Below are 20,286 nucleotides of genomic sequence, written 5' to 3' on the forward strand. Positions count from 1 at the left end.
GAGATTTGAATACTTGTTACATTGGCATGTAAATAGCTTCTTGAAGTAGAACGCAATTGCATATCATGAATGGTTATGTGAATTTTTTACAGCACCAAATTGCTTCTGAGCAGTCCAAGTGATCTTTTAAATAACAGTTATAGTTTAGTTCTACACAGCCTGGCTTTTATTGGCTGTTTTTTGACCAACCACAGACCGCCAGCATATTCAAAAAGAAACTGTAAGCTGATGTCCCATATGGAGTTTTACCCATAGATATTCGATAGTTATTTGATACTGTAGCAGAATTTTAGAGAAGGTTATGTGTTGTCTGTGTGTATGCTGCACAAATCAAAAGGGCCCATTTACACTTGCTAAACACTCCCTTTTAGCATGCGGGCAGCTGCCAGTTTCGGCTGAAGTGAGGGGGCGCTGTGATGCACGTTTCAATGCATCACAGTTTTCTCTTTTTTTGTTCTGTCTTTTTGTTAACTTTATTTGAAGTGCACGAAATGACACCTCATGTCTCTAATAGGTATGCCTAGTGCAGATTAGTTTTATTGAAGGTATAGTTTACATCAGCCTTTTTTAACCAGGGTGCCTTCAGATTTATTTAGTGGAGCCTTGGCAAAATGTCAAAAAATTGCCCAAAAATAGTATACAAGCCAGCGGGTGGATGAAGCCTGCCTTTTGGTTATTCAAAGCTACAGGTTTTTAATGTGCACCATTGCAACCTTCAAGGCACAAGCAGCAGCCAGTGACATCATCGGTTGATAAGGAGGACATTGGGCACCTGCACAGCATCCTTGCTTCTCTCTATCAGCACCGAGGTCACATTAGCTGAGTGAGGCAGAGAAACTGAGAGAGAAAAGAAACATTGGAATACCAGTCGGTACCAGTGTGCGAAGGTGTGTTTACTTTAGAACAGGGGTCTCCAAACTGTGGCTTGTGGGCCTGATGTGGCCCTTTGCTTACCTTTATCCTGCCCTTGGGGGCACTATTCCTTCCACTAATATGAGGCACTAGTATTTCCACTATCACCAAAGAGGGGGCGCTATTCCTCCATCTGACACCAATGACTGGGCACTATTTCTCCAACTGACATCAATGATGTCATATTTTTACTCCAACTGACCACCAAGCCTATGGCATTGTTTACTCTCACCAGTGCCAGGGCATTTTCTCCTCCTGCTGGCCACAGTTCTGGTCCCCCTAATCTTAAAAGGGCGATAAACTGGTCCTTTGTTTCGAAAGATTTGAGACCCCTGCTTTAGAAGAATTTATCAACTCTAATGGGTGTCATACATGTGTGGATGTTGCCACATTATATTATATTATTTATATTATATTATGTAAAAATATTAGTTTTGTTTTTTACATTTTAGAATGGGATGCCTTGAGATTGTGCAGCATTTTAAAACGTTTCTGCCTTGACTGGAATAGGGTTGAGAAACACTGGTTTACATGTTTGCACTGCAACTTTAAACCACTCTATTGCTGGAAGAGGTTTATAACTTGCTTCATAACAAACAGAAACAGAAGCAAAACAAATTGAAACAAATCCTAACACAGTATGTTTTCATAGCTGGAGGACAGCGTGTTTAGGAATTTCTGTGAGGAGATAGGAGTGCAAAACATTCGTGATTTTGAGGAAGAGCATGTGAAACAACATGAAGAAACTGACAAGAAAAGGTACAACAGATAAAGTCGTGTCTGCGTTTGTTACATTTCCTGTGAAAAAAGAAATGTTACTGGCTTGTTTCTTGTCATTCTGCTAGAAATAGAAATGTATAGCCCATGAAAATTGGAAATAAGAGTGAAATGGCAGCAATGGGTCTCATCACCACTCTGTTTAATGAGAGCACTTTATCTGCCAGCAAGACACTGTCATTTATAGGGCTTATGCCCCAAGTAGAAAAGATTTGGTAGCAAAGCAAGTGTACTCACAGATGTGGTTTGGAGGAGGCTATACTGGACATGGGCCTGCTCTTAGGGAGCACTTTTTGGCCCCATATACATCGGCATGACGCGCTTGTACGCATTTTTCTTGCATGCTTATTGTGCGACACCATAGGACAGCCCATTCCCTTGAATAGGCTGCTCTACACACTACAAAAGTGTCAAAGTAGCACCTGTGCTTTTTTTTTTTTTTGTTTACAAAATATTTTTATTGGAAAGTCATATCTGAACAATAAGAAGATCAATACAACCGTATAGAGATCAATGTAGCACAATAACAGCATGCAAAAACAAATTTGCGTAGATTATACAAAGAAGCTTTTTTTTGGCAGTGAGCCTCCCACAGTTTTGTAATGTGCATTTTTCACATTTTTAAAATTCATAACTCAGCCTCATTTGGGTTATCATTCAGAAATAATGGCACGCAGAGACGTGTTCCCGGAACACAGAGGTGTGAATGGAACCTTAGTTTTTGGAATGGATGGCAGATATTATTTTAGGCAATTTGAGTAGTCTTGCTCATTTAGTTGCAGTTGCATATTTTATAGATTGCATTAACAGTTTACTGACTGAGTTTACTTGTATATGTTACACTCTAAATGTTTGGTCATATTCTCTTTAGGCTGGAGTTTGGAAATCAGAAGACACGTCTGGAAATTCAAATTGAATACATTCGTGGACAACTAAAGAAAGAAACAGAAAAAGTGTTAAAGCTGAAGGAGAACTTAAGCAAAGAGGAAGAGCAAGTTACTGAGTTAAAGAAGGTGCAGAAACTTTTATTCTTTATTTATTTTTTATATGAATGAAGTTTGCATCAAACCTTACCAAAGTTTTATGTGGCCTTTACCAAACATATTCTGCTAGTAATTTTCTCCTGGATGTACAGGAGAGCAAATCATAGACTGTGGGTTGTATGCCACTGGCACCTGGGTTGTCGTGGTTCTCTTTCTGGATACGCTATTTTACAGATGTCACTGAGGAAACCCAGTAAAATGCTCAGGGCAATAGCTGTTCTGTACTTACACCGCTCCCGTCCTCTAATTTTAGCTCCCTTTCAGGCACGCAACACATCAGCAATCTGACTAGGGTAAATTTCACTTCGACTTAGAGCTGTACTAATATTCGTTGAAAAAAGCGTGGTCTCGATTTATTCCCCCCTCACAATCTTAAGGCCTCATGCACACTGGACGTTTTTGGAGCTGCTGTTCGCAGCGTTTTTTTTTTTTTTTTTTTGCAGCTGCAGAACGCCCATCCATGTTATTCTATGGCCTCATGCACATATAGAGCTTTTAGGAGCTCCAAGTGGCATAGGCGTTTTACAGCTCCAAAAAAAACCCAGGAACTGTGCGTTCTGGTGCTGCAGCGTCAAGCTGTAAAAACGTCTGACGCTGCTAAGGGCTGAATAACGTTGCTTAACGTGTGTTAAGCCACGTTATACGTTTTTTTTTCTTCCATTCAAAATCAATGGTTCCCTATGTGAGCCTATTGATTTGAATGGAAGTCGCACCTCAAGTCGGATCAGGATGATCCGACTTGCGCTGTTAGAATCTTGAGGGGGAACTCCACGCCAAAATGGGGAAAAAAACGGCATGGGGTTCCCCCCCAGGTTCCAAACCAGGCCCTTCGGGTCTGGTATGGAATTTGAGGGTAGCCCCCCAAAATCCATACCAGACCCTTATCCGGGCATGCAGCCCGGCAGGCCAGGAAAGGGGAGGGGACGAGCGAGCGGCCCCACCCCCCCTGGACCATACCAGGCCACACGCCCTCAACATGGGGGGGTGTGGGTGCTTTGGGGCAGGGGGGGCTCTGCACCCCCCACCTCAAAGCACCTTGCCCCCATGTTGATGAGGACAAGGGCCTCATCCCCACAACCCTGGCCGGTGGTTGTGGGGGTCTGGGGGCAGGGGGCTCATCGGAATCTGGAAGCCCCCTTTAGCAAGCGTGGCCCCCACAGATCCCGGACCCCCTCCCTATGTGAATGGGTATGGGGTACACTGTACCCCTACCCATTCACCCCATAAAAGGCAGTGTATGTAAATTATGACAGGAGACGTTTTGAAAAGTTTATTAAAAATCTTCATACGGTCTTCTCCGCTCCGGTCTTCTCTTCTTCCCTCCGCTCTCGGATCAGGGTCTGGTATGGATTTTGGGGGGATCCCACGCCGTTTTGGTCATCCGCTGACATCCGCAATGCCATTGACATACATTATGTTCGTATATCATCTGCAAAAAAATAGGATGATTTGCGGACATGCAGAACGCCCGTGTGAAAGGGCCCTAAGTGTCTAAGTGAGGGCAGTTTAACCTCTTAAAGACTAAGCCTTTTTCTGACACTTGTTGATTAAAATCAGTTTTTCTCTTTTGAACATTGACGGACACAGCTTCATATCTTCTTTGACTTATGGGTTATGCTGCTTTCCTTAGGAGTAGAACTCTAGGCGGAAAAGTGTTAACAAAGCTTGACTACACCTATGGTACAGTCCCAGGGTGTATACTCCCACTTCCTGCTATGCACCAGTTTTATTTATTGCAAGTGATAATAAATGATATCCTTATTCAAAAACAATCCATATACATCTACTGCTTAAGGCCCCTTTCACATGGCTCTGTGTGCGGAGACAGAGGTGTCAGATCCCCGCTGTCCTCTATGGGGGAATCGGATGAAAATGGACCGCCTGTCCGTTCTCATCCGATCCGCCACACAGATGGAAAATAGGGTTTCCATCTGTCCAGATTTGACGGAACAGGATCAGATGTCAGCGGACATGTCTCCACTGACATCCGCTGCCCCATAGAGATGCATGGGGCATCCATTCAGATCTGCCTAAAAACTGACAAGCGGATCTGAACGGTCTGCATGTGTGAAAGGGGCCAATTGGTTCTGTTATCAGTTTTTCACAAAATCATTTCTTACTATGTTTTTCTAACATCCTTCTGGAGCTCCCAAACATACATCCTTTTCCCCTCCACGTCCATTTGTTTGGAACAAGCCGTGTACGTTGGTTACGGTCATGTTCACTGCTCTGTGCATACTACAAATCCCATAATCTATAGTCCCTAATCCAAATCAAGAGCTAGCAAGGACCGGTGCCTACAGTCCTACATACAATAGAACCATGGACCACAAACACCCTCTTACAAGAAACTGGATCACATCAGCCAAAAAAAAAAGGAATTTGGAGGAGCTGAGAGTAATGTAAAATACATTTTTAAGTTAACCACTTATGGACCACCCGCCGCAGTTTTACGTCGGTACTTTGATGTTAAATACCAGGGTTATGGCAGCAGATAACTACTATAACCCTAGTATTTTTTTTTATACTGCGGGCGGTCCACTTTAACATAAGGGTGATCCCAGCTGCGGGATCACCTTTATGGGCGGTGGGAGCCGCCCTCCTGCCGCTTCCCTGTCATTTTCCCCGCTTACCGGACCCATCGGTAGCACTGGACCCATCGGTAGCGGGGAAAACTATCGGGTCCGCTGTCCCCTCAGGCAGGAAGTCGAGTGAGGGCAAGATGGCCCTTACTCGACTCTCTGGCCTTAGAGGCCTGGAGCGACATCATACGCCGCTTCCTAGCAACTGATTTAAAGAGCCCATTTTTCTCTTACGTCCTTTGACAGACGCAGCTCTTTATGCTTCTTCACTAATGGGTTATGCGCCATCTACAGGAGTAGACTAGGCAGTGAAAATTTTTCACTCGACACGCCTCTAGGGGCTGTCCCTTACGACATAACCCTGGACACATTGTTCTCTCAGATCAGTTTCTTGCTGCCTAGTTTAGGAATAGGACCTAGTTTTTATTTTCTTTTGCGAATGTTTTTGTTTATCTTTACTCACTATCGCTAGCTAGCGTCAGGGGGTCTTCCTGGTGAACTACAAGCGACAGCCGGGCTGAGGTTTTGCCCTGGATAATCTAGTTCCTTACGGTCTCCCAGCTTGGCCACCGAGCGTGAGCAGGTTGTGGTCCGTCCAGGCCTCGCCACGACAGAGCCCCGGTAAATGGGGACGAGCCTGCGAGCGGATGCTTCACCGGGACGCATCGACTGGAACGCCCTGAGTTGCAGAATACCCCTTTCTGTCTGGCAGCACCCCCACTCATGGTGGGAGGCGAGCTATTTCGGAGCGGAGCCCCCCGGTCCATGGTATGGTGAGTGATGCAACGTCCCCTGTGTCCCTGAGACAGACCTCTGAGGGGGAGATGTGGGCCCACTCCTTGGTATGACAGGGCTGTGTCTCTCTGAAAGATCCCGCAGGCCTGTCAGGACACGTCCTGCCCTCCCCGCTGGGGGGCGCTATAGCGGCGTCTGACGCCTGGGTTGGGGGGGTATTGAAGATGTTACCTTGTCCTGGCGGGTCCTTGCATAGTTTGTGAGGTTGAAAAAAGACATCAGTCCATCAAGTTCAACCTATGATGTGTGCGTGTGTTTGTTGTTAACCGTACATTGTATACCCCTGTATGTTGTGGTCTTTAAGGTGCCCATCTAATAGTTTTTTGAAACTATCGATGCTCCCTGCTGATACGACTGTTTGCGGAAGAGAATTCCACATCCTTACTGCTCTTACAGTGAAGAACCCCCTACGTATTTTAAGGTTAAACTGCCTTTCCTCTAGTTTTATTGAGTGGCCACATGTCTTATTGTATTCCCTTTCCCTGAATAGTTTGCTCCTTATGCTAGGGTCGCCAGTACAGTGTTTGTACATTGAGATCATATCCCCCCTCAATCGTCTCTTCTCCAGAGAGAATACAATATGTTCAGTGCTTGTAGTCTTTCCTCATAGCCGATGCCCTCCATTCCCCTAATTATTTTTGTTGCCCTTCTCTGGACTCTCTCCAGTTCCAGCACATCCTTCCTGAGGACCGGTGCACAGAACTGGACTGCATACTCCAGATGTGGTCGGACCAGAGTCTTGTAGAGTGGGACAATAGTCTCTTTATTTCTGGAGTGAATCCCCTTTTTAATATATCCCAATATTCTGTTGGCTTTGCTTGCAGCGGCTTGGCATTGCATGCCACTGCCAAGCCTGTTGTCTACCAGTACCCCCAGGTCCTTTTCCATCCTAGACTCACCCAGAGGTTTCCCCCCTAGTGAGTAGCTTGCTTACTGGTTTCTGGCACCCAAGTGCATTACTTTACATTTTTCAACATTAAACCTCATCTGCCATGTAGTTGCCCACCCCATTATTTTGTTCAGGCTTGTAAGGTTTCCACATCCTGCATAGAAGATATTGGCATGCTTAGTTTAGTATCATCTGCAAATACTGAGATTGTACTAGATATCCCCTCCTATAGATCATTTATTAATAAATTAAACAGGATTGGCCCCAGGACAGAACCTTGGGGGACCCCACTTTCCCCACCCGCCCGATCCGAGTACTCCCCATTAATCACCACCCTTTGCACTCTCCCCTGGTGCCAGTTCTCTATCCAGGTACTCACCCTACGGTCCATACCTACATTCCTTAGTTTTTACAGTAAGCGTTTGTGGGGAACGGTGTCAAAGGCCTTTGCAAAGTCCAGATACACCACATCCACAGGCTTACCTTTATCTAGGTGGAAGCTCACTTCATCATAGAAGGTTAATAGATTGGTTTGGCAAGAACGATTTTTCATGAATCCATGCTGATTACTACTAATAATACCATTTCTCTGTCGCTCATTGACAGACGTAGTCCTCGTTGATTAATAACAACTCGGGTTATGCTGCCCTCTACAGGAGTAGGACTAGACAGGAAAGAAAACGTTCTGGCCACACCCTAGGGGCAGTCCCAGAGGGTATATCCTCTCACTTCCTGCTACAGCAAATCAGTTTTTTTCTGTCTAGTTAGGAGTAAGGACCTAGATGCCTTGCTAGGATCTTCGGTCCTGGCAGGATTTTTTTCTTAGAAAGATTTTTTTTAGACAGCTTTTTTCTCCAGTGTTCCTGTGAGATCTTCAAGCAAGCAAGCTGTAACTGGGCGACGGGCTGGGTGTTGAGATCCAGTGGTCACCCCAGTTCAGCCTACGAGCGCGTGCAGGCCATAGCTCCGCGCTGGGTCGGCCGCGACATAGTCCCACTGGACGGGGACTGACCCTGCGAGTTAAACGTCTCGCTTGAACGCCAATGACCAAGAGTCACGGCGTCCGTACTGGTCGACAGCCCCCCACCCCGGTGGAGAGGGGTTCTGTCAGGAGTGGCGCCCGCCTGGTTCCGGTATGGTGAGTAGTATGTTCCCCCTTTCCCCCCTGACGGGTTTGTGGTGAACGCGGGCCCCTCTCTGGAATGGTAGGATGGGTCTCCCCTCTATCCTATAACAGATCACAGATCCCCCAATTTGAGTGTGATTTTTGTGAACAGAAACCAGGAGGCTTGGTTTGGGAGCTGACTATCTAATGTCATTTTAAAACTGTAAAGGTGACTGAAGTCAGTGGCAGTACTAGAATGGGCATTACTAATGAAGCAAGAGGTATCTTACCTGTAGAGGCGTTCACAGGGCGATGCCTATGCCTGAATCACTGTAGTCCAGATCGCCATTCCTCCAGCCAGGGCAGCGAGCTTCCTTCCGACGGCCCATGGACCGCAGGCGGCCCGCCAGGGTTCGGTACCGCCGGCCAGGCTTATCACCATCAAGGTGAAGGTTGTGGGGCCGAGATACTCCCGCAGGCGAACATTGAATCCTGTACAGGCCGCCGCCATTGTCTGGCAGATCGCACGAGGCCGCCATATTGGCGTAGCCTCGTGTCTCCAGCATGGGGGCAGCCATGTTTGAGGTGACCAAACACCTCGTGGAGCCAGGGGGAGGCGCCGGAAGGCGTGTTAAGGGGCGGGGCCGCCTCCTTTAGCCAGGAAAAAGAGCCAAAGACTTCCTGTCTGTAACAGGACAGCACTGAGCAAGCTGATAGAAAACTTCTGTGCATCAGGGATGAGCCTTGGGGTCCAAAAAGGCAGGTAACACTGAGGGGCGCTGTTACGCTGGGGGATTACAAAAAAAAAAAAGTTTTTTACTTTGTCATTTTTTTTTTTTGGTCGCTGGCAAATGTCTTGTATAATCATTGACTCTGCCGCATAGGTATCCCCACCTGATCCCCTCAAGGTGACCGCAGGACCCTCCAGTACCCCACTTGTTTTTAATGCATTTTCAGCAGTTTTGGAGTCTTTGGTATCCCGGGTGGAGGTGGCCTGTCACGGACGGGGGTCAAGAAGTGACCCCCGCCTACCCTCATTTTTTATCTGATACTTCAGATACGGATTCGGAGCTGGTCAATGCAGCTGCAGGTCCCTCTTATGGGGCTGTTGTCTCAGGTAATGTCTCCTCAGCAGTGAAGAGAACGTTTCTGCCTCCGCCATAGCACAAGAGTGGTGGATGCACTAGTTGTGTCCGTCCGGGAAACCTTTAGTCTTGAGGTTACACCGGCAGAGGTAGCTGAGACTGAGATTCCTTTTTGGTACTTGGTAACCTACCAAAAGGGCGAAGGATTTTCCTTTACCCAAATGGGGTCGTTTTGAAACGAACCCCTGTTATTTCCAAACGCATGGCTAGGCGCTATCCGTTTGAGGAATCCCTATTTAAAGGAAGGTCATACGTTCAGGATACAGGATCGAGTCTCGATCACTTTCACCGGTGCGATTCTCCACTTCTAACATTGAACGGTTTCAGGGGTTCTATTCGAACCTGTTCACAATGTCCAGGAAAGAGGGCAAGGTGCGTCCAATTTCTGGACTTGGGGAAAGATGGAGTCCATCCGAACAGTGGTGGCCTCCCTGCATCAGGGGGATTTCCTGGCGTCCATAGACATTTAGGATGCCTATCCTTATATCCCCATCATCGCAGGACATCAGCGTTTTCTTCGCTTTCCCAAAGATCATCCCTGGTTCCCACCAGGAGACTGAACTATCTGGGCCTAATGTTGGATACATCCTGGGCAAGAAAGTTTCTCCTTGCGGAGAAACTCCAGAAGGTTCAGTCAACGATTCGGATGTTGCTGTCCGTCAATTGGCTGGGACTGATGGTGGCCTTCTTAGAGACAGTACCGTATACCCAGTCTCATACCCGAATTCTCCTGAAGGAGATTTTTTTCTAATGGAATCAGAATTCCGATTTCCTGGACAATCGGATCCGGTTGAGCGAGCGGACCAGGAAGTCTCCGATGCTCAACCAGGGGAAGTCATTCCTTCCGATAGCATCCAGGTTACCAATAGGGTATCGGAACTAAGAGCGATCAGATTTTGTCTGATTTACTGGACCGAGCAGTTCTAGAGCAGCCCGATTCGGATCCAATCGCACTATGCCATGGTCGTGACTTATGTCAAGAAAGGGGCACTTAGAGTGTCCTGGTGGCCATCGAAACGGCTAGCATCTTTCATTGGACGGAACGGGTTGTTCCGGATCTCCCCGCAGTGTTCACTCCGGGGGTGGGAAATCGACAGGCAGATTATTTCAGCCATCAGATTCTGGATCAAGGGGTATGGCCTCTTCATCCAGAGGTTTTTTCACTAGCTGTCCCTTCATTGGGGCACCCCAGATGTGGATCTGTTGGCACCTTGGCTCAACAGGAAGGTGCGGAGGTTTGTAGCTCGCACCCGCGATCCTCTAGCGGACGCAGCAGAAACGCTGATCGCCCCGTGGGGGCAGTATCCGCTACGGCATGCCTTCCATCCTCTCAAGTTACTGCGGGAACTTCTTCGCAGGATAGAGGTGGAGGGAATTCCAGTTATTCTGGAAATTCCGGACTGACTTCGTCGAGCCTGGTACGCCGACTTGGTGAGGCTAGTCGCGGACGCTCCTTGGAGACTTCCTCTCAGGGAGGATTTGCGGTCTCAGGGACCGATCTTCCATCTTGTTTTACTATCGCTGGCTTAATGGCCTGGCCATTGAGACCCAGGTACTGAAGGACAAGGGAGTGTCAGCTTCAGTTATTCCTACCTCTAGTTAAAGCAAGGAAAGCGACTTCCAGCACATGGAAGTCTTATATTGCGTGGTGTGAATCTCTTGGATTTCCCCCACATACCTATTCGGTGACCCGAATCTTGGTCTGTCTGCAACAAGGGGTTGAGCAGAAACTGTCCTTGAGCACATCAAGGGTCAGGTTTCAGCGTTAGCAATCTTCTTTCAGAAACTTTTGGCTAATCATTCCTTGGTGCGGAATTTCATCCAGGGGGTGCGACATCTGGCTCCACCAGTGCGTGCACTCTTACCGCCTGGGATCTTAATTTAGTGTGGTCGGTTCTTCAGAAACTTCTCTTTGAAGATATTAGGGAGATTCCCTTGCTTACATTATCCCAGAAGGTGGCCTTCTTGGTGGCCATTACTTCTGCATGCAGGGTGTCAGAACTGGCCGCATTATCTTGTCGTTCCCCATATCTGGTGGTTCATAGGGATAAGGTGGTTCTTCTTCCGAATCCATCCTTCCTTTCCTAAAGTGGTTTTCAGAGTTTTCATCTGAATAAAGATATTGTGTTACCTTCCCCGTGTCCTAAGACTAGCCATCCTTGGGATTACACTCCTTGGATGGGGTTCAGACAATCAGGATACACTTGACTACTACGAACTTGGTTCGTAAGACGAACTCACTTTTTGTGATCACGGATAGCCCTAGAAGGGGGTTGCCTGTGTCTGCCGCGACCATATCTAGATGGACCAGTCAGACGGTGGTACAGGCTTATTCTATTAAAGGTCGGAATCCTCCGTTCCCTGCTAAGGCGCACTCTACTCGGGCGCCTAGTGTTTCCTGGGTCTTCCGCCATCAGGCGTCAGCGATCCAGGTTTTCAAGGCGATGACTTGATCGTCGGTTCATACCTTTACATCTTTTTATAAAGTTGATGTGATGGCATCATCAGATGCCTCTTTTGGCCGCAAGGTTCTGCAGGCCGCAATCTGAGGAGACTGTTGGTCTATCTCAAGGGTTTGTTGGGTTTTTCACTTAGGTCTGATCTTTTGCTCGATGAGTCCTTGATGCTTCTGGTTGGCTCCGGTTGGGCCTTCTGGATTTTGATTTCTGTTAGCCCACCCCTCATTTGTGGTACTGCTTTGGGATGTCCTGAGTTGTTATTAATCAACGAGGACTACGTCTGTCAATGAGCGACAGAGAAAAATGGATTTTTGTAAAATCTTACCGTAAAATCCTTTTCTCTTAAGCTCATTGACAGACGTAGTACCCGCCCCTCTGTTTTGGAGTTGGGTTGGGTTAAATTCTCTAAACACTGCTTTGTGACATAACTGATTTGCTGTAGCAGGAAGTGAGAGGATATACCCTCTGGGACTGCCCCTAGGGTGTGGCCAGAACGTTTTCTTTCCTGTCTAGTCCTACTCCTGTAGAGGGCAGCATAACCCGAGTTGTTATTAATCAACGAGGACTACGTCTGTCAATGAGCTTAAGAGAAAAGGATTTTACGGTAAGATTTTACAAAAATCCATTTTTTCATTACTAAAATCTTGTATGTGGTCCCTTAACATCCCCTCCAAAATCTTGCAGACTACTGATGTTAGGCTGACCGGCCTATAGTTACCCGGGATATATCTCGGCCCTTTTTTAAATATTGGTACCACATTGGCTTTTTTCCAATCAGCTGGCACCATACCCATCTGTAAACTATCCTTAAAGATCAAGAATAATGGTCTGGCAATCACCTGGCTGAGCTCTTTAAGAACCCTCGGGTGCAAGCCATCCGGTCCCGGTGATTTATGTTAAGTTTCTCTAGTTTAGTTCTAAGTCTATCTTCTGTTAGCCATGGCGGTACTTCCTGAGGTGTATTATTTAGTTTGGCCTTACAGCTGGGTTAGTGTAGCCCCCCGATTCTTTTGTGAAGACTGAAGAGAAGAAATTATTTAACACTACTGCCTTTTCTCTGTCCTCTGTGGCCAAATCTCCTTTGCCGTCTTTTATGGGGCCAATGTGTTCTGGCCTCGCTTTCTTACTGTTTATATAAGAATTTCTTGGGGTTCTTTTTACTCCCGCTATATGTCTCTCGTGTTTTATTTTTGCCGCCTTGATTTCGTCTTTACATTTCTTATTACACTCTTTGTAATGCTTGAATGCTGCCAATGACCCCTCAGTCTTGTATTTTTTGAAGGCCTTTTTCTTTAGCATTTATATGCATTTTTATGTTGGAGTTTAGCCACCCGGAATTTAGTTTTGCTCTTTTAAATTTATTTCCCTTTGGAATGCACTGGCCAATCCCTTTGTTAAGTATGCTCTTGAAGCACTCCCATTTTTCCTCCATGTTCTTTGTTCCCAGGGTTCTATCCCATTTGATATTTTCTAGCAGAGAGTGCAGTTTTGGGAAATTGGCTCTTTTGAAATTCAGTGTTCTTATATTACCCTTATGTTTCCTACTACTATGATTAATACTGAAACTAATTGATCTATGGTCACTGTTTCCTAAGTTGCCCCTTATTTCTATATCCGTGAGCAGGTCTGTATTGTTAGTAATCCGTAGGTCAAGTACCGCATTGTTTCTTGTCAGTGCATTCACCATCTGACCCATGAAATTGTCCTGCAAACATTTAGGAACTGCCGAGCCTTGGCTGAATGCGCGGTTCCTTCTGCCCAGTCTATATCTGGATAATTAAAGTCCCCCATTATAATGACATTTCCCAACCTTGCTGCCAATCCTATCTGTAAAAGGAGGTCCACCTCCCCCTCCTCCCTCTGGTTGGGGGGCCTATAGCATACGCCCAATATTACCGTCCCCACAGTGCCTTCCCTTTGAAGTTCTACCCATAGGGATTCTATCTCGTCCATAGCTCCATTATTAATATCATCCCTCATATTTACCTGTACACTGTTCCTAATATACAGACATACCCCTCCCCCTTTTTTACCTTCTCTATCTCTGCGATAAAGGGAATACCCCTGAATGGTCGCCATCCAGTCATGAGAGCTGTCGAACCACGTCTCTGTTATCCCACAAAATCTAAGTCCTTCTCAAACATCAGCAGCTCCAGCTCTCCAATCTTGTTGGCCAGGCTTCTGGCATTGGTATACAAACCTCGTAATTTTGACCGGTTACATATATCCTCATTTGATGTTTTTAGGCTGCTCTTGTGATTTTTCCCCATACCCACCTTGGGTTTAGGAGCTCTGAACACCCTACCCCTAATGTCCCCATTTGTGCCTTCTGAATCTTGCTCTCCACAGGCTAATTCTACATCTGTACCCTCCCCCCCCATCACCTAGTTTAAAAGCCCCTCTAAATTTATGGCCATCTTCTCACCCAGTACGGCGGCACCCTCCCCATTTAGGTGCAATCCGTCCCTACAAAAGAGCCGGTGGCCGACTGAGAAGTTGGCCCAGTTCTCCAGGAACCCGAAACCCTCCTTACTACACCAGCTCCTCCCCACTTGTTAAATTCCCTAATCTCTTGTGTGGCTCGAGGTACAGGTAGTATTTCTGAAAATACTACCTTGTAGGTCCTATTCCTCAACTTAGTCCCGGAAATCGTTTAGGACTCTCCATCTTCCTCTGCCTATGTCATTGGTACCCACGTGTACCATGACAGCTGGGTCTTCCCCAGCCCCACCCAGTAATCTGTCCACCCGATCCACGATGTGCCGAACCCGAGCGCCTGGTAAACAGACTGTTCGGCGCTCATGGTCTTTGTGACAGATTGCGCTGTCTGTCCTTCTAATGATTGAGTCCCCTACCACCAGCACCTGTCTTTCCTTTCCCTTTCTCCCGGCCCTTACTGGAGGATTTCTTCCACTGGCAGCTAGGGGCATTGCTCTGCTCCAGCAATGCTGGTCCCTGACTGGTTTCCCCAACATCACGCAACGGGCGTATTTATTGGGGTGCTCCCGCCCAGGAACGGCCTCCTTGCCTTGTTCTCTTCTACCCCTTCTGTCACCCCTCTACTCTGCTCTGTTGCCTGCACATCCAATACTCCACCCACCTCTGTGCAGGCCCCTGCCTGCGCCTGACGGGTATGATCCCAGCTCTCCTTTGGTATGGACATTCGTCCCAGTGTTGCCAGCTGCTTCCCTAGATTCAGGACCTGAGCTTCCAGGGAAGCAACGTGCTTACATTTTGCACATTCGTATTCGCCCTCGATCGCATTATCGAGGAACGCATACATATCACAAGATGCACACCGAGTCGCATCTCCACACCCGCCGGGCATTGTACCTACTAATCTAATCTAATGGGGATTCAGTAATTTAAGTCTATCCTGTGTGGCTGTTTCCTGTCTTCCTAACTCTACCTTCTCACCCTCCGGATACTCCACTACACTCGACACTCAGTCGCACAGCCTGGTCAGTCGCACAACACTCACAGTCGCACAGCCTGGTCAGTCGCACAACACTCACAGTCGCGCAACACTTGCAGTCACACAACCCGGTCAGTTGCACAACAGTCAGTCGCACCTTTTAGGTGGATTCCCGCAGGGGCCTCATTCCTGGGTTCCTGAGCGCTTGGTGTGGGCATAGGCTGCATTTGTGTAAGGGCAGCGGCCATTTTCCCTTAGCTTCCTGAGTGCTTGGCGCTGTTTTCTGCTGCCATTTTAAGTGTGGGCATAGGCCACTCTGTGTATGGGCGTTAGCCATTTTCCATTGGCTTCCTATACTTTTCTATTGGCACCATTTTGTTGTAGCCTGAGACTACACAGGCGGGCTCGTCCTCTAGTGATGTTTTGTCACTTCCTCCCAGAAGTTTCTCATGCTGAACACTGACTGCAGAGCGATCCTGGTACAGTAAGGGGTGTTAGTCCTTTGGGCATTCCTCGGGCACACTTAGCTCTTGTCAGGGCCCATATTAACCTTAAAGGGGGACTCCGGCTTTAGCGCGGTATAGTGGTGCAGACCGCGATCGCGATTTAAAGGGGCAGTACACCCTTTATTTCTTTTCTGCATAAGTCCCTAGGTGAAAATTTCCCTTCTGATTTTATTTGTGGGTCCAGGCCATCCGCCATCTCTCCTGTCTCTGTCTGCAGCCTTAGAAACTCTGGCGTCAAAGCTGGATCTTGTGATGAAACAAGTTACTACCCACAAACGGCCAATGCCCTCTCAGTCTTCTGATTCAGAGCCTGATGTGATTGCCACGGACAACCCCATCCCTGAGGGATCCCTGTCCTCACAGTCAGACGGTGAGGTGAAGGATGAGTCCTCCTCGGCTGCAGCGCAGGAACGCGCTCTGGTGGAAGCACTGATTCGTTCCGTAAGGGAAACATTGAAATTGGATGATTAGCCCACACAGTCAAGAAAGCGGGTCGTCTTCGGCTCCCGCAAAGCCTAGAAGTCAGGTCAAGTTTTTCCTTGTCCCGAGGATTTTAACAATATTGTGAATGAGCTTTGGCAGCGCATTAAGCACGTGCTGGTGGTGCCCAAGCGCTTTCAGCGCCGTTACCCCTTTGCAGACTCAGTTTCCAATCGTTGGACAGTGTCGCCTAAGGTGGATCACACGGTTTCTTGGTTAAATAAATCTACTGTGTTACCTGTTGAAGACTCCCCGGTGTTTAAGTACCCGATAAACAGACGATTGAAATCCCTTTCCCACCACCTGCACTTGTTGGCGGGTTTGATTCTAAAACCTGTATTCGCATCCGTCCCGGTTTCTCAGACGGTTACAGAATGGGTTAAGGTGCTTAGGAACAACTTGAATGCTGAGTCGGTTCCTCCAACTCTGATTGAGCTCACAGATCAGATAGCCCAGGCCATGGTGTACCTGTGTGATACGGCTCCTCTCGTTGCCAGAGTGTCTGCGGTGGGGATCGCCATACGCCGCATGGTGTGGCTGAAGAGCTGATCTGCGGACCAGGCTTCTGAGAAGGCCGTAACTGATCAAGGCTCACAGGGGGCTTTTTTTCGTGCCTCGGGGGGGGGGGGGGGGGGCAGGAAGAAGGCAAACGGTTCTGAGCCTCCGGTGGTAACAAGGCGGCTTGGTCGGGTAAGCCCAAGGCCGGCCAGTCTGGTGTGGCGGACAAGTCCTCCTCTGCATGAAGGGACGCCCTCACCCGGTTCAGGGGTTGGGGGACGTCTGCGTTGCTTTCGGGAACCCTGGACGTCTCTGATTCAAAACCAATAGGTTCACAAACTGATTGGTACGAGGTACAAGATCGAATTTCGGTCTCGCCCAGCAGACAGGTTCTTTCCATCAGTCTGTCTCCGGATCGTTTGACAGATCTCAGGGAGGCAGTGCAGGATCTCCTTGCACAGGGCGTAATTGTCCCGATTCCTCAACAGGACAAGTTTCAAGGTTTTTACTCTAAACTGTTCATGGTGCCCAGGAAGGAGGGCAAGGTGCGTCCTATTCTGGAACTCAAATCACTGAACCGCTTTATGCGGGTGCAGAAGTTTCGGATGTAATCCATTCGGTCGGTGGTGGCGTCTTTAAATCAAGGTGATTTTCTGGCCTCCATCGATTTAAAAGATGCATATCTACACATCCCTATTTGCGAGGGTCATCAACGGTATCTCCGTTTAACAGTGGCGGAGGAACACTTTCAATTTGTGGAATTACCCTTTGGTCTAGCTTCTGCTTCCAGAGTTTTTACCAAGGTTTTGGCCCCCGTGTTGGCTTTACTACGCAAAAAGGGGATTGCGGTCCTTGGTTATCAGGACGATCTTCTGTTAAGGGCAAGCTCTCGTGCCACCCTGTCGGGCGACCTGACAATCACGGTTCAGACACTTGAGAAGTTCAGGTGGACCATCAACTTCCAGAAGTCTGCGCTGACCCCGTCGGTGCGCCTGAATTACCTGGGCATGGTCTTGGACTCCTCTCAAGCGAGGGTCTTTCTTCCTGAGGAAAAACTCCAGACCTTGCAGGGCGAGATCAGGATAATTTCCCAATATTACTCTTTTCTGATGATGGATTCCAATCCCATGTTTGCTAAGGCACAGGCATGTTGGGTGGACATGGGCATTGACTTTATTGAGGATGACTGGACTGAATTCTCTACTACTTACCATAAATCCGTTCTGGCCTCCAATGATCGCCTGATTCATCTCAAAGTGTTTCATCAGAGTCATTTTACACCTAGTCGACTACATAAATTAGGCATGCGTCTCACTCCTGATTATTTTCGGGGCTGTGGTCTGCCGGCCGACTTTCTTCACTGTTTTTGGTCCTGTCCGATACTGGCTAAATTTTGGTCTGAGATTAACTCCTTTTATATTCACGGTTCTTGGTCTCCCTAATGTCCTTCATCTGAAAAATTGTCTGTTGGGGCGTGTTTGGGGACCTGTCGGTTGCCGGACACGTCAAACGGCTGCTCCGTATCCTATATTTCTATGCTAAAAAGGCGATACTCCTGAGCTGGAAGGGGCCCGCCGGGCCCACTGTCGCTACCTGGCTTAATTAATTAATAACTGTCTTCCCCTTTACAAACTTGCTTTTGAGCTAAGAGGTCGTCCACACTTGAATAAATATGGCATGGCTGGATTTCCAGTCCCCTTACTCTACTTCCTTCGAACTTGGTGGGATGGGACCCTGTCTCTGCTGCTCCATAAGAGAACGTTGCTGACATTCCATATACAGTGTATACTTTTTCCAAGATTGACCTAAAACTGTTTTGTCATACTGTGGAGCTGTTCCTTCTCCTATGCAAAATGTATCGGGGGGGAGGGTGACCGGGGAGCACCAGCTTTCATGGTAATGTTTGGTTAAGATGAATCTGTTTTGCCTTCTTGTTAAGAGGGTTTTGTGTTTGGGGTTTTTTTTGTATGTTCTTGTTTGCAAACTCAATAAAAATATCTTTTAAAAAAAAAAACATTTTGACTTTTACTTTTTTTTTTTTTTTAATTTCATATAAAAAAATTAGAAAAATATTATTTTTTTCAAAATTGTAGCTCTTTTTTTGTTTATAGCGCAAAAAATAAAAATCGCACAGGTGATCAAATACCACCTAAAGAAAGCTCTATTTGTGGGGGGAAAAAAAGGCATCAATTTCGTTTGAGTACAGCGTCGCACGACCGCACATTTGTCCGTTAAATTCACGCAGTGCCGAATCGCAAAATAGGGCCTGGTCATTAAGCAGCCAAATCCTCCGGTCTGAAAGTGGTTAACCACTGTCCGTGTCTATCCGTCATTTCTGCCAAAGGACTCCATTTTTACCTCTCTCAACATTGAGAGATCCATGGGTTTGCCGCTGTCCCCTTTCTAGAGTCCTGCTTGAGTCTCTACTACAATTTGGGTCATCACCTAAATTGTTTCTCCGGGCCACACACAGTAGTCATCAAATGGCACTTTATCACTGTCGGGGAGCTGGTGGCAAGCCTGACGTGCAGAGGGTAGCCTCACAGGATCCAGATGAAGGGACACAGACAAGTCACCTTGGTGGAAGACACAGGCTAACCTGAGGTGCGGAATCTAAGTGCCAACTGGTTTTCACCAGAGCCTCAGATGGTGAGGAAGGACTTCGCTGCATGTATAGCACCAGGTCGCGGTCCTCCGGGTCGCCCCACCAGGGAGTTTGCGAGTCTAGATCCGATGGCAGATAAACAGATAAGGATAAGGCAAGAGGATGGTCACAGGACAAGCTGAGGTCAGGGCGGGCAGCAGACAAGCGAGGTAAGAGACAAACCGAGAGGTCGATCGGGAATATGGCAGGTTTCAGAATCAGGAGGTACAGGAGAAGCTGCAGACAAGACGGCAAAGTATGAGTATGCTTGCTACCCTTAAATAGGCCATTTGGGCGCCAACTGCAATAGTTATATGCTCACTGGTGAACGTCCATTCACCGCTAAATGGGCAGATAGGCGTTCGCACATGCGCACTGGCGAAAACCTGTTTGCCGCTAAACGGGCAGATAGGCGTTCAGGCATGCTCACTCCAGTGCGCCATAGAGGAATGCCTAGTGCATTCCTGACATTGCCCCCTCCTTATGGGCAACCTCCAGGTGCCCAATAGATTTCTCTTTTGTAGATGGCTGTGGAAGAAAGCTTGGATTAGTTCCCAGGAATTTTCCTCTGGGCCATAACCCTTCCACTTGATGAGAAATTGTATCTGGTTTCCTTTTTTCCTACAGTCCACGATAGCCTCTACCTCATACTCCTCATCACCATTAACGATCACAGGTTCAGGTGGTTCCGAACTTCTGCCAGGGAAGGAGTTGGGAACTGCAGGTTTTAACAAGGATACGTGGAATACCGGGTGGATCTTAAGTGAGTCAAATAAAGAAAGTTCATAAGAAACCTCATTAAGTTTCCTTTTGACCGGAAAAGGCCCGATAAACCTGGGTGCCAGTTTCTTTTAAGGGCAAGCTAAGCAGAGGTTAGTAGTAGAAAGCCATACCTGGTCACCAAGTTGAAGAATCAACTCCCCTCTCCTTTTCTTGTCGAAGATCTTTTTAGACGTAGTCTGTGCCTTCATTATCGCTTCTTGCAAAAGTTTATTGTTGCGAGTAAGAAAATCCATGGTGTTCTGTACTGCTGGAA

At 47.4% G+C, this 20,286-nt stretch overlaps 1 protein-coding gene across 1 annotated transcript in view; it reads left to right on the forward strand.

Moving 5' to 3' along the window:
• SMC1B (structural maintenance of chromosomes 1B) overlaps nucleotides 1-20,286 on the forward strand; it is a 512,286-nt gene that overhangs the window by 304,468 nt on the left and 187,532 nt on the right. Inside the window, exons 15-16 of the mRNA XM_082255760.1 lie at nucleotides 1,565-1,671; nucleotides 2,561-2,702. Coding sequence (XP_082111886.1) covers nucleotides 1,565-1,671; nucleotides 2,561-2,702 — 249 coding nt within the window. The remainder of the gene's footprint in view (nucleotides 1-1,564; nucleotides 1,672-2,560; nucleotides 2,703-20,286) is intronic.

This window comes from Pelophylax lessonae (genome assembly GCF_965119305.1).
Source record: "Pelophylax lessonae genome assembly, chromosome: 4".
NCBI classification, from domain to species: Eukaryota; Metazoa; Chordata; class Amphibia; order Anura; family Ranidae; genus Pelophylax; species Pelophylax lessonae.